Source organism: Ceratotherium simum, chromosome 39 (genome assembly GCF_057802395.1).
Source record: "Ceratotherium simum simum isolate JZ-2026a chromosome 39, ASM5780239v1, whole genome shotgun sequence".
Lineage (NCBI taxonomy): Eukaryota > Metazoa > Chordata > Mammalia > Perissodactyla > Rhinocerotidae > Ceratotherium > Ceratotherium simum.
Window position 1 is genome coordinate 3,974,453 of NC_141938.1, and position 15,172 is coordinate 3,989,624.

The following is a 15,172-nucleotide window of genomic DNA, read 5'->3' on the forward strand; positions in this document are numbered from 1 at the left end:
GAGGCCTGCAGTCAAAGACCCAAGCTAATGCCCCCTTGAGCCTGCAAAGGGAACGACTTAAAGGCCTAATTGGTTGTTTCTGGGGAGCAGCCCCCTGCAGGTGTCCTCCTGCTCACACCCACCGTGGAAGGAGCCTTTATACTGAGAGGAGCTGCAGAGCCCTGGAAAGCTGGGGGTGCACGTGCACTTGGGGGTCAGGGAGTCATGCCGTTTCTGAGGTTGTGGTCGTGCTTCCTTAGGCCTGGACATTTTAAACATTGAGTTTTGCATCCACACTGTAGGTACACTGAGTGTAATTTCTGCATGTTGAGAAACCCTGTGAAGATCAGATGTTCTGTCCTGTGGACAGAGGGTTTATGAACTTGGGTGTTCATTTGGGTCAGAACCTTAAACTGAATCAGGCTGAGAGTCTCCTCACTTGTGAGAATGGAAGCCTGGGGGAGGCAGTGCTTCCATGCTCACAGGAGAGGGGAGGGTGTGTGGAGCCCCCAGAGTTCATTCCTGTGGCTGCTCAGGTGTCTCTACCCTCCTTCACCAGGGACTGACCCACTCTAGGGGTTACATCTCAACCAGGAGTGTTTACACCATAAATTTGGGAATATAGTCAACTTTCTGAGTGTGGGTTTTCCTTCTGAACAATAGGCAAGAAGGCTGCTTCTACGAGCTGATTTGAGTATTTGTATTTCTGTCCTTGGATTTCTTTATCAGCAGCCCTTTGAATCAAGTTTCCATGAGCACGTGGGGTTTCATAATGTAAGTTGACTGAGAGATATCATGTGAGGAAGGCAGGAAAATTCTGGAACAAAATAGAATTTTTTGTTTCATTTAGCCAAGAGAACCTCAAGATGTGAGATGGGTGTACTTAAGTTCTCAAGTGCATTTTCCAACTTTAGGTGAGTTTTTGTGTGTCTGTGTCCCAAGAGAACCTTGACACATAAAAGGCTATACCTTTCCTAGGGCAAATAAATGTATTCCTGTCTTAATGATGTGAGGAAAAAGCACATGAATTTCTATTTTCACTGATATAAGGAAACAGGTCATAGCTTATGTAAATCTTTGGAATTCCTAGTTTATTGCAGGATATAATTGCAAACCCCTAATGTTTTGTAATTTGCTACTCTATCCTGAAAATATCCCCAGTGTGAAATAAAGTGGAGGGACAAACTGTAATGTCCCTTGTCGTTTTTGTTAGAGGAGGCTTTGTAATTTGTTTTATTGTCTGGGGTTTTATATCCATTATTGTTTAAATTTATTTATTTATTTTTTTCTCCCAAAGCCCCAGTAGACAGTTGTATGACATAGCTGCACATGCTTCTAGTTGCTGTATGTGGGACGCAGCCTCAGCACGGCCGGAGAAGCGGTGCGTCCGTGCGCGCCCAGGATCTGAACCTGGGCCGCCAGCAGCGGAGCGCGCGCACTTAACTGCTAAGCCACGGGGCCGGCCCTCCATTATTGTTTCAAGGATTAAATCTTAGAGTGATTTCCTATGTAAAAACATTAAAATTAAATTAATTTTAAACAGCAAAAGTTAATTAGAAATAATGATCAAGCATAAGAAAATATAAGGTATATTATACCTTATTTTAAATAAATCTTTATTTTATTTTATTATTATTATTATTTATTTTTTCCCCCCAAAGCCCCAGTAGATAGCTGTATGTCATAGTTGCACATCCTTCTAGTTGCTGTATGTGGGACGCGGCCTCAGCATGGCCGGAGAAGCGGTGCGTCGGTGCGCGCCCAGGATCTGAACCTGGGCCACCAGCAGCAGAGCGCGCGCACTTAACCGCTAAGCCATGGGGCCGGCCCTAAATCCTTGTTTTAAATAAAGATTGCATGAGGAGGTTAAAAAATTCCTGAGAGGAAACTAACTTAAGAAGATTCCCTGCCTGCATGTCCTGCCCCACTCCTCTGCTCTCACTCTAGCCCCCCTCAAATGACCAGTTTTGATCACTGCTTCATCATCCTGTTAGTGTTTCTTTATATAAAAACAAGCCAGTGTGAATGCCTATTTTTCTCACCCATGTTTGTTCTTATAATGAGTAGCCAAGGGTCCACATATTTGATGTTTGGCTTCTGAGAACTTAAGCCTCACCCCTCCCTTTCCCCTAGGCCTTCTTGTCTGGACGGGCTGATGAGAAAGCCTGGAGGCTCCTGCACTGTGAGCTGCTGCTTGCTGGGCAGCTCCTCCTGTGAGCTGTGCTGCCCTGTGTGCGTTGTTGCCAACACCAAAAATGGGTTCTATATACAGAGGACTCTGAGTTGACAGTTTTGATAATTCCTTGTCCTTTGAAAGCAGGAGTATGAGAATGGGGCCATCTTGATTGCAGTCCCAGATCACATGTCTCGGGTGGAATCTATCTGTGTGTTTAGAATGAAGGTGAGACTGAAGCTGGGGTCACCTTGACATTAGGGGATGTCTGGGGTTATGAAGATGACTATACTCTGTGAATGACATAAACATATTAGATGGTCACTCCTTAAAGAGCAATTATTTCAGAGAGAAAGAGAAGAGACGGGAAAATGCAGCCAGTAGGTGTGGAAATTCCAGAGGGCTCTCCAGGACCCCTAAGTAACTCTGCTGTTGCTGCTACCGTTGCATCTGTTGCCACAGATCCTGACCCTCTGTGTTATAATAGACAACATCCGCAGACTGCGTTTGGCACGGCGAAGAGATTAGTTGAAAACCAACTTTAGGCCGGGTTCCTTAAACTCTATAAAGCAACCTGTCATCCTGGAGGAGGCCTCTAACCCTGATGGCAGTGATTTGAGGCTCTCTGGTTGAAGGCCTTAAGTTGTCCATAGGCTTCTGATGCAAGAACCTGTGCTAGTCCCCACACTACATGTCATTAGAGCTGCTATTATCACCAGGTACAGAGATCTCTTGCAAATAGGGGCTCTCACAAGCACTGAGCATGTGACCCTTGATCAAGGCACATATTATGCCTTAGGACTTGGATACAGCTCCCTGGCAGCTCAGCCCAGCTGCGGACACCGACTTGTGATAGCACGGAGCCGAACCCTGGCCCTGTACCTTATGCCACCTGCAGGAGGGTCATGGCTTTTCTTTCTTCAGTTTGTTGAAAGATGCTAGGGTGCTGGAGGAGGTCACCCCTCTCCCAGACACCTTGGTTCCCTGGGTAGTTCCTCAGGATTAACTGAATGCACAGCACTGGGGAGTGCATAGACTTTAAGGACGGCAATACACATTCATACATGATGGAGCTCAGTGGAGAGTTGCTGCTCTTCATCCTTTTATTGGGACATCCCTGATGAACCAAACCCAAGGGTCAGCAGAGCTATGCAAATATCAGGCAGTCACTTTACTGCTGGCCAAAAATTGACGTTATCTGCATATGTTCACAGACTCTTTGATGATTGTCTAAGAGATGTCCCTTTGTGGTAAAAGAACCCTGGGAATCTCTTGACTCAGAAATAATCAAAATAGGAATCAATGTAACACTGTGTGTACTTGTGTATACTAGGTCTACAATACAGGGACTCACCAGGACACTCGTTATCCACCTTGGAGTTCTGACACTACTGATAGTAACCGTGGCACCTCTCAGAGTATACAGTGCCCTGCTCTCCAACAAGGCATTCGGTGGAAGTTTCACCTGCTTTATGGTCTCAGGCTCATAGAGCACCATAGTGGCTTATTGAAATCAGTTGGATGAGAGATGTTCTGTTTCAGTCATCAGGGGTGAATTGTAATGAGTCTGTCTTCATGTTTTTTTTGAAAGACTTCAGTTTCTCTTAGAGTAGTTTTCGGTTTACAGAAAAATTGATCAGAATTTACATACTTTCCAGATGACCCTTCTCTCTGCCTCCACACAGTTTGCACTATTTTTCACAATTTGTGTTACTGCTGTACATTTTTTTACAATTTCCAAACCCATATTGATGCATCACAGTGTACATTAGCATTGACTCTGTGTTGTACAATGTATGAGTTTTTGTAATTGTATAATAACATGGATCCATTATTTCTGTATCGTAGAGTGTGGTTTCACTTCCCTAAAAATCCTCTGTGCTCCACCTATTGATTCATCCCTCCCTCCACCCCCAAGTTCTTCACAACCAAAGATCTTTCTACTGGCTCATGCTTTTGTCTTTTCCAGAATGTCATATATTTGGAATCATACACTATGTAACCTTGTCACATTGCCTTCTTTATTTAGCAATATACTTTTAAAGTTCCTCCATGTGTTTTCATGACTTGATATCTCATTTCCTTTTATCACTGAACAGTATTTCACTGTATGGATACACCATTGATTGTCTGTTCAACACTTGAAGGACATCTTGTTTAAAAATCTGCCTTGCCGGGCCGACTCCTTGGCTTAGCGGTTAAGTGCACGCGTTCCGCTGCTGGCGGCCCGGGTTTGGATCCAGGCGCGCACCGACGCACCGCTTCTCCGGCCATGCTGAGGCGGCGTCCCACGTACAGCAACTAGAAGGATGTGCAGCTATGACATACAACTATCTACTGGGGCTTTGGGGGCAAAAAAAGGAGGAGGATTAGCAATAGATGTTAGCTCAGGGCCGGTCTTCCTCAGCAAAAAGAGGATTAGCACTGATGTTAGCTCAGGGCTGATCTCCCTCACAAAAAAATAAATAAATAAATGTTTAATGATACCTCACTGTTGTTTTATTTGCAATTTCCCAATGACATTTGATGTGAAGCATGTTTTCATATTGCTTATGTCCCATCTACAGATGTATATCATCTTCAGTGAGCTGTCTGTTCAGATCTTTTGCCTCTTTTCTAATTGGGTTGTTTGTCTTTTGACTGTTGAGTTTTACGAGTTCTTTGGATATTTTTTTTTAATTTTTTTATTGATTTATTTTTTTCCCCCAAAGCCCCAGTAGATAGTTGTATGTCATAGCTGCACATCCTCCAATTGCTCTATGTGGGACGCGGCCTCAGCATGGCCAGAGAAGTGGTGCATCGGTGCGCACCCGGGGTCCGAACCCCGGGCTGCCAGCAGCGGAGTGCGTGCACTTAACCGCTAAGCCACAGGGCCGGCCCTCTTTGGATATTTTTGATACCACTTATTTATCAGATAAGTGTTTTACAAAGATTTTTTCTTACTCTGTAAATTATGGTTTTTTTCTTTTAACAGACTGTCTTTCTCAGAGCAGGATTTTTTCATTTTAATGAAGTAAAATATATATATATATTTTTTTTGTGGACCTTGCTTTTTGGTTTTGTATCTAAAAATTCATCTGCAAACCCAATGTCATATAGATTTTCTCCTATGTTGTCTTCTAGAATTTTATTCCTTTGGCATTTTTCATTTATATCTGTGATGTGTTTTGAGTTAATTTTTGTGAAAAGTGTAAGGTCTATGTCTACATCTGTTTTGTGTGTGTGTGTTTGCATGTGGATATCCATTATTTCCATACTGTTTGTTTAAAAGACTCTCTTTTTCATTTGAATTGTCTTTCCTTCTTTGTCAAAGATCATTTGACTATATTTGTGTGGGTCTGTAAGGAAAGCAATTGACTCATGTATCCTTCAATCTTGCTGTACTCTCTTATTAATTCCAAGAATTTTTCTGTTGTGAATTCTTTCAGATATTTCACAGAGACAATTGTGCCATATAAAACAAACGTTATCAATTTAGCTACAGGATTTGTAAAGATGGTCTATCTCAAGAAGTGGAACTTCCCCTCTATTACTAGTCTGTCATAAATGGATGTTGGATTATATCAAATCCTTTTTTATTTTCATTTCTCCATCCTTTCCTTTTTTATATTAGTAATATCTGTCTTCCGTCTTTTCTTTATCTTGACTAGATGTTTATCAATTTTATTAGTCTTATCAAAGAATCCGATTTTTGTTTTAATTTTCTCCCTTTATTTGCCACAATGACATTGATTTCTAGGGGTTTTTTTTTCCATAATTTTATTTATTTATTTATTTTTTCCCCCAAAGCCCCAGCAGATAGTTGCATGTCACAGCCGCACATCCCTCTAGCTGCTGCACATGGGACGTGGCCCCAGCATGGCCGGAGAAGCTGTGCGTCGGTACGTGCCCGGGATCCGAACCCAGGCCGCCAGCAACGGAGCATGCACACTCAACCGCTAAGCCACGGTGCCGGCCCTCTTGTCTAGTTTTTATAATTTCTTTTATTTTGCTTACTTAGGATTTAGTTTACTCTTCCTTTATTGTTTCCTAAGGGAGATGCTTACATTATTGATTATAGATCTTTGCTTTTTTCAGTGTATTTGTTCAATGGCCTATGTTTCCCTCTAGGCACTGCTTTTTCTGTATCCAAGAACTTTTGGTTTCTTGTGTTTTCATTTCATTTAGTTCAAAATAATTTTTCATTACTCTTGAGACTTTTTCATTGATGTTATGTTTTATTTAGAAATGTATTGTTGAATTTCCACATATTTGGGGGTTCTCCATCTATCTTACTATTATTGACCTCTATGTGAATGCCTAGGTGGTATGAGAGCATATTTTGCATCATTTCTGTTCTTTCAAATTTGTTAAGGTGTGCTTTTCTTCCCAGAATGTGGTTTGTCTTGGTGACTGTTCCATGAGAACTTGCGAAGAATGTATATTCTGCTGTTTTTGTATGAAGTATTCCATAAATTACAGTGAAATCCAGTTGTTTCAGAGTGCTATTCAGTTCACCTCTGTCCTGCCTCATTTTCTTCCTACTGGAATTTATAATTCATGATAAGAGGGTTTTGAATTCACAACTATTGAACTGAATTCATCTATTTCTACTTGGATTCTGTTGGCTCTTGCCGTATGTATTTTGCCCCTCTGTTGTTACGCACATACACATGAAGGATTGCTATGCTCTTCTGGAGACACCTTTATCAGTATGTAATTTCCTCTCTATCTCTGAATTTTCCTTGTTTTGAAATTTGCATTGTCTATAATTCATATACCTATGCCAGCTTTCTTTTGATCTGTGTTCACATCGGACATTTTTCTCCATCCCTTTATACTTCATCAATCTTTATATTTAAGGTGGGTTTCTTATAGACAGTGTATAACTGTCTTTTACAAATCTCATATTACTATATCTTTCAATTGTATTGACACCATTTATGATTATAGAGGTTATTGATGCAGCTGGATTAATATTTAGCATCTTGCTTACTGTTTTTTAATATCTTACTCTTGTTTCTTTTTGTCTTCCATTTTTGTTCCACATTCTCTGGCTGAAATTGAGCATTTTATTTGATTCTTTTTCCCTTCTAGCATATCAATTACACTTTAAAAAAAAACTGTTTTAGTTGTTTCTGTTGAGTTTTCAGTATACATTTATAACTAACACACCTTTTTGGCATATAACACTATACCACTTCACTGCATGCAAATACTTCATAACACACTATTCCCAATTTCCCATCTCTGTCCCTTGTCACATTGCTGTCATTGATTTCACTTGTCCATAGCTTCTCATTACCAAATATATTGTTGCTAGTATTATTTTAAGCAAAGTGTCATCTGTTATATTAATTATATATATATAAAAGATATTTACCTTTATTTTTTTCTATTCTAATCCTCTACCTTTATCATTTACGTTCTTTCTGCTAAATTTTTGAACATTTCATTCAAAGTAGGTGTACTCATGATAAATGTCCTCAATTTTTGTCTCAGAAAGTCCTTAGTTTTCTTTCCTTTTTGAAGGATAATTTTGCTTGACGGAATTCTAGGAGAGTGGCTTTTCATTTTCAACACTTTAAATATTTGACTCTACTCTGTTCTTGTTGCATGGTTTTTGAAAAGAAGTCCAATTTAATTTGAATATGTGTTTCTTTATACCTAAGGTGTGTTTCTTCTCTGGCATTTTTCAATATGTTCTCTGTCTTTGATTTCTCCCTAGTGTGAATATGATATTCTTGGATGTACACTTTTGTAGCTTATTATGTTTAGTGTTCTCTGAGCTTCCTGGATGTGCAGTTTGCTGGCTGTCATTAACGTTAGGATATATTGCTGATTATTACTTCACTTGTTTCTTCTATTATTCTGTTTTTTTTTTCCCCTAAGTATTCCCATTTTGTGTATTTTAAACCTTCTGTTAAAGAGAGTTGTCCTAGGCTTCATGCATATTATACTCTGCATTTTTTGTTTTTTAGTCTCATAATGATAATATTTGTTCCATTGTATGGCACTTCTCATTTTCCAACATGCTCTTGACCATGCTAGTACAGAGAAATATGATGAAATGTGATCACAGTAAAAATGTGTAAATAATTTCCATGTGTTCATGATTCTGTTAATGAGGAAGTGTGTACAGAAAAACAGTGATTGATTTTTGATGATTACATCATAAAACACATGTTTGGAGACGACAGATTGCTATGTAACCTTACTATTTGTAATCTTCCTACAAATAGATCCCCAGTGCTATCAGTCTTATGCATCCTACTCTACACATATTTGTGATATTTTAGGATTCACTGGCCATTGAGGATGTGGCTGTGAACTTCACCCTGGAGGAGTGGGCTTTACTGGATCCTTCACAGAAGAAACTCTACAGAGATGTGATGTCGGAAACCTTCAGGAACCTGGCCTCAATAGGTAAGAATGAGACATTACTTCACTTCACCAATTAGAGAACAAGTGTTTCTTATCCATCACCATGGTTCCAAGAAGTAAAATGTGGAAAAGAGAGATGTTGGTAAATAAGCTAGAAATGGTGACAATTCATCATGGGCTTAGAATCGACATTTTTTTCTATAGTGTCCAGTACTTTGGAATCAACTTTCTGGGTCTGCATTTCAGGAAAAGCATGGGAAGATCATGATACTGAAGATCAGTACAAAAACCAGGGGAGAAGACTAAGGTGAGTCACACTCACAATAGAAAGCAGTCTAACATGACAATCCTGGTATGTTGTGATATTTTAAAAAGAAGGAAACAAAACAAAAAACCTTTGGTTCAAAGTTAGTTATTCTTAGAAACTTTTCACCAAATATCTTTCTGAAATGTGGTGTAGACGTTCAGATTTACAAAATAGTTCACTTGGAAACAGTTTTAATAGACCCTATGTATAAATATCACTGTTTGGATAATAGCAGTGGTGAAGACCTCTTACAGATAATTCAGTATATTCAGTTTCTGAGAATTCAGATAAGGCAGAAAATCTAAACTTTTCCTATAAATTATAATAAATATAACAAATATAAAATAATTAATAAAGAAATCATTTATAATGTGCTTCTCATTTTTTACAGAGGTCATATGGAATTGAGACTTTGTGAAAGTGAAGAGGGTAGTCGATGTGGAGAAAACTTCAGCTTTATTCCAAATCTCAATATGAACAAGAAAACTACCAGAGCAAAACCATGTAAATGCAGTGCATGTGGAAAAGTCTTCATGCACCATTCATCCCTTAATAGGCATATTAGATGTCACACTGAACACAAACCATTTCACTATCAAAAATATGGAGAGAAGCCACATAAATGTAAAGAATGTGGGAAAGCCTTCCCTTTTCCCAGTTTTCTTCGAATACATGAAAGAACTCATACTGGAGAGAAACCTTATGAATGTAAAAAATGCAGTAAAGCATTCACTTCTTCCAGGTATCTTCGAATACATGAAAGAATTCATACTGGAGAGAAACCCTATGAATGTAAAAAATGCAGTAAAGCATTTGCTTTTTCCAGTTCTCTTCGAGTACATGAAAGAATTCATACTGGAGAGAAACCCTATGAATGTAAGCAATGTGGGAAAACCTTTACTGCTCACTCGAGTCTTCGATCACACATGATCTTTCACACTGGAGATGGACCTTATAAATGTAAGGAATGTAAGAAAGTATTCATTTTTCCCAGTGCACTTAGAATTCATGAAAGGTGTCACACTGGAGAGAAACCCTATGAATGTAAAAATTGTGGTAAATCATTCAGTCATCCCCGTACTCTTCAAATGCATGAAAGACGTCACACTGGAAAGAAGCCCTATAAATGTAAGGAATGTGGGAAAGCCTTTATTGCTCTCACAACCTTTCGAGTACACATGATCACTCACACTGGAGATGGACCTTATAAATGTAAGGAATGTGGAAAAGTTTTCATTCATCCTAGTTCATTTCAAATACATGAAAGGAGTCACACTGGTGAGAAACCTTATGAATGTAAAGAATGTGGGAAAGCCTTTAGTTTGCACACTAACTTAAAAAACCACAAAAGAACTCACAAAGGAGGGACATCCTTTGTATGTAAGGAATGTGGTAAGGCTTTTATTTCTCTTTGTCTTTTCCAAATACATGAAAGAAATCACACTAGAGAGAAATTCTATGAATGTAAAAAGTGCAATAAAGCATTCACTTCTTCCACTTCTCTTCGAAGACATGAAAGAAATCACACTAGAGAGAAACCCTATGAATGTAAAAAGTGCAGTAAAGCGTTCTCTTATCCCAGTTCTCTTCAAGTACATGAAAGAACTCATACTGGAGAGAAACCGTATGAATGTAAGGAATGTGGGAAAGCGTTTATAACTCCCTCAAGCCTTCGATCACACATGGTCTTTCACACTGGAGATGGACCTTACAAATGTAAGGCATGTGAGAAAGCATTTATTTCTCCCAGTGCATTTCAAGTACATGAAAGAAGTCACACTGGAGAGAAACCATATGAATGTAAAGAATGCAGTAAAGCATTCAGTTGTACCAGGTCTCTTCGAGTACATGAAAGAATTCATACAGGAGAGAAACCCTATGTATGTAAAAAATGCAGTAAAGCATTCACTTCTTCCAGTTCTCTTCGAGTTCATGAAAGAATTCATACTGGAGAGAAACCCTATGAATGTAAGGAATGTGGGAAAGCCTTTAGAGATCACTCAAGCCTTCGATCACACATGATGATTCACACTGGGACATCCTTTGTATGTAAGGAATGTGGTAAGGCTTTTATTTCTCTTTGTCTTTTCCAAATACATGAAAGAAATCACACTAGAGAGAAATTCTATGAATGTAAAAAGTGCAATAAAGCACTCATTTCTTCCACTTCTCTTCAAAGACATGAAAGAAATCACACTAGAGAGAAACCCTATGAATGCAAAAAGTGCAGTAAAGCGTTCTCTTATCCCAGTTCTCTTCAAGTACATGAAAGAACTCATACTGGAGAGAAACCCTATGAATGTAAGGAATGTGGGAAAGCGTTTATAACTCCCTCAAGCCTTCGATCACACATGGTCTTTCACACTGGAGATGGACCTTACAAATGTAAGGCATGTGAGAAAGCATTTATTTCTCCCAGTGCATTTCAAGTACATGAAAGAAGTCACACTGGAGAGAAACCATATGAATGTAAAGAATGCAGTAAAGCATTCAGTTGTACCAGGTCTCTTCGAGTACATGAAAGAATTCATACAGGAGAGAAACCCTATGTATGTAAAAAATGCAGTAAAGCATTCACTTTTTCCAGTTCTCTTCGAGTTCATGAAAGAATTCATACTGGAGAGAAACCCTATGAATGTAAGGAATGTGGGAAAGCCTTTAGAGATCACTCAAGCCTTCGATCACACATGATGATTCACACTGGAGATAGACCTTATAAATGTAAGGAATGTGAGAGAGCATTCATGTATCCCAGATTACTTCGAAGGCATGAAAGAAGTCATGCTGGAGTGAAACCCTATAAATGTACAGAATGTGGGAAAGCCTTCAGTTCTCATGAGAGTTTCCAAATACATAAAAGAAATCACACTGGAGAGAAAAAGTATGAGTGTGAAAAATGTAGTAAAATATTTAGTTTTCCAAGTTCTCTTCGAAGACATGAAAGAACTCACACTGCAGAGAAACCCTATGAATGTCAAGAAAGTGGAAAAGCTTTTATTTCTCCTGAAAACTTTTGAGGATATGCAAGATGGCACATTAGAGGAAAAACCATATAGATGTAGGGAACGTGGGAAAGCTTTTTGTCATCCCAGTTCTTTCAGAAGGCATAAAAGGAACCACTTGATAAGAACCTCTTGACCTCAGTCAACATGGGAAAGACTTCAAATGCCCTATATCATCTTTTTTTTGTGTGTGTGTGAGGAAGATCAGCTCTGAGCTAACATCCATGCTAATCCTCCTCTTTTTGCTGAGGAAGACTGGCTCTGAGCTAACATCTATTGCCAATCCGCCTCCTTTTTTTCCCCAAAGCCCCAGTAGATAGTTGTATGTCATAGTTGCACATCCTTCTAGTTGCTGTATGTGGGACACAGCCGCAGCATGGCCGGAGAAGCGGTGCGTCGGTGCGCGCCCGGGATCCAAACCTGGACCACCAGTAGTGGAGCGCGCGCACTTAACTGCTAAGCCATGGGGCCAGCCGCCTATATCATCATTAAATGCAAAACTCCCACCAAAAAGAAATATAAGTGCAAGTCATATGAGAAAACTTGATGGTAATTTACTTGTGTGCAACAGGACAGAGTGGTTATAAATTTGTAAATGTATTGTGTTTACCAAGCCTAAAGTGCAACATTGGGTTGTGGAATCTATTAATTACTTTCAGAAATGAATGTTGAGGTCAGATAATTCTGCAAGTTATCATTTATAAGATTACTAGGTAGTGCTTTTTCCTTAAATCAGTTAATAATATTTTCTCTTTAATTTTTTATAATGTTTTAATCTGTGTTAAGGGGCCAATGAAAAATGACAGTTCATATTTGTTGGGATTTTCTTACTGCTCTTCTGTTGCAGTTCCTGGATATGTTTAATCTGTTGTACATATTGTTATTTTCTTAGAGAAATCTCCTTTTTTGGGATGGTGGTTATAGGAGCTTGTTTTTATTTTCCATACTGTTAAACAGTTGGAATAAATTTTTATGTGTGGCTAGTTTATCAAGGAGTATATTTTCATGTGAATTCTTATTTTCATGTTTGGGCCTCTGTTCTTTGTCCTTCCTTCTGACTGGTATTTGGTGAATAAACTTTGAATTAAGTAGAAACCTGTGATTTCTAGTTAATCACAAAATCTATAAAATCTAGACATATCACCTCTGTATTGTGTTATGTCAAGGAGGGTAATATTAAGAACAAGATCTTTAAGAATGCGTCCCCTTTATGGTTCCATGTTTGAGTTCACCAATAGCCTCATTGGCATGAGATTTGGAAGGCAGAAGCAAACAAGGCATGAGGCAGATTTTCAAGCCACCATATAAGGGAGAGACAGTTACATAGGAGCTTTGAGTAAACCATCTTTCATCCCATTTTCTGGATTATTTGCCCTTACAGTCAAAAGTATCTTGAAAATGACTACAAACAGTTTGATTTTCATTTTCTTAGAGGTGTATTTTCCACTGATGTTCTCACAAGTTTCACATCAAAGATCCATTAGAGTTAGGATTTTTCTGTAAGGCCTCTTGTGTCCACCAGGAAACTAATTCAGACTTTTGTGGTTGGGAGTATTCTCTGATTCTCCTTTTCTCTAGGGGATATCTTTATAAGGTCTAATTTGTATAGGAAACATGTTATGCTGTTAATAGTGCTAGTGAGCATGTTTTCCTGATTCACCATGACACCTACAATGGGGCACAAAAAGAAGGACCTGGGAGTTTGTTTCTCTGCTGTGTTGTGCAGTGACTGCCTTGACCCAGTTTGTTCATGTGAGAACAATCACCTTTCTCATGTCAGGAAGACTGTGTGTGTTTCCTGTTACTTGTAGCTGAATGTATTCCCTCAATATGTTTTCAATAACATTTGATTGTATGTCGTTAAAACTCCACGTGTTTCCTTGTGAAATGAACACTTCTGTAGTTGTTTCATTGATATATTTTATCAACTATTTTCTAATCTATCCTATGCTAATAAATATTACTGTGATTTTATTTCCTCAGACTATATTAAAATTAATTTTAATTATGTATTTTCAGATATACTTTGCAATTTTCTTCATTTAATCATCGATACATTATGAGTCAATTTTGTCATGTGCATACAAATTCAGGTATTTTTTTCCTCAGGCAAACTTTAATTTTTATTCTTTTATAGTTACTGTTTTTGTCGTGAAACTAATTTCTAATTTATTCTTAACCCAAAACATAAAAATCATGTTTTTTTATCAATGCCCTCTTACCAGTGACCTGCAGGATTGCACCTGTAGTCAAAGAAAGGGGTGTAATGACTTCTAAAAAGAATGACCACAGACCATATTGGACTGTGAGGTATAACAGTAGCAGGGTGCTCAAAAGGACTTCTTACAAGATTTTTGGCAGGTATTAGATGATTTGATTGATATTCAAGGATGAATGTTGTTTTCTGTATTGAATGCTGTGAGGAGGTAAACTTAATTCTATCTTTGTAAGGAATTTGTCTTTGGTAGATATAATCATTCTTTTCTAGAAGGCAAAAACAGTGCAGTGGAGCCAAAGTTATTTTCTAAGAAGTTCCAGTCAGTCATTTTAGTAAGAAGAAGGGAAACTTAGTCATATCTATGATTTGGAATTTTATCTTTTACTGTTTTTACTGGTCTGGCTACAAAGTACTTTTAGTTTTGTCTTGGTACCTGTGTACTTTTGAAGAAGGAGGTTTGTGAGATATTTCTTTTAAGCAGCGTAAGACTTGGCCTTGCAGTGACTGCAGGCAGCTCCTGGTCCTCTGGGACAGCTTTTGCCTTTCTTGCTTATTATCAAAACACTGATGTGTTTCCTACAGTGTATTAGACACTATTGACCATGAAGTACCTCAGTTAAATTATATAAACTCACTTCTTCGGATGCTAAATAATATTTTTAATATCTTCTTTATGACTCTGAGGCCTTTGAGTTTAGGTGAATTGCGAGGCAATACAAACCCAGCAAGGGACAGAGACAGGGCCACTGTGCCAATCAAGCCTGCCTTTCTCAGAGACTATGCTCTTGATGCTAATGTTTCAACATCCCTCACATGCCATGGTGTACCCAATTTAGCAGAAACAAGGCATGTTAGGATTTGGATATAGTGCTTGAAACAAACAATTTCTTGCAGTCCTGGTGCTTGTGTATTTGTGGGAAAAGAGAGATGATGACAGATAGTAAAGCTTTGTTTATAAGATAGAGACAAGGGCTTTGAAGGAAAGTAAAAAATAATGTTGACCTAATAGGCAGGCTGAAGTGTGTATATATCTTTTCTATGAGGGTAGGAGTGAGTAAGGGTGTCGTTTAGAGGTAATCATCTAGAGAATAATTCAGGTAAGCTTCAGGGATATTATTTTGAGTAATATC

The 15,172-nt window shown here is 38.5% G+C and overlaps 1 protein-coding gene across 5 annotated transcripts in view; it reads left to right on the forward strand.

Annotated features, from left to right (window-relative positions):
* The window catches only part of LOC101400420 (uncharacterized), a 56,018-nt gene extending 42,174 nt beyond the window's left edge, over positions 1-13,844 (forward strand). For 2 of the 5 annotated variants that reach the window (XM_087425962.1, XM_087425960.1), the window contains 3 exons: positions 8,431-8,557; positions 8,720-8,822; positions 9,214-13,844. In XM_087425962.1, coding sequence (XP_087282088.1) covers positions 8,431-8,557; positions 8,720-8,822; positions 9,214-11,839 — 2,856 coding nt within the window. In that variant the 3' untranslated portion in view covers positions 11,840-13,844. Of the gene's footprint in view, positions 1-6,011; positions 6,034-8,430; positions 8,558-8,719; positions 8,823-9,213 lie in introns of those variants that run through there. The other 3 variants (XM_087425959.1, XM_087425961.1, XM_087425963.1) reach the window with 3 other exon arrangements.
* Positions 13,845-15,172: the final 1,328 nt, after the last annotated feature.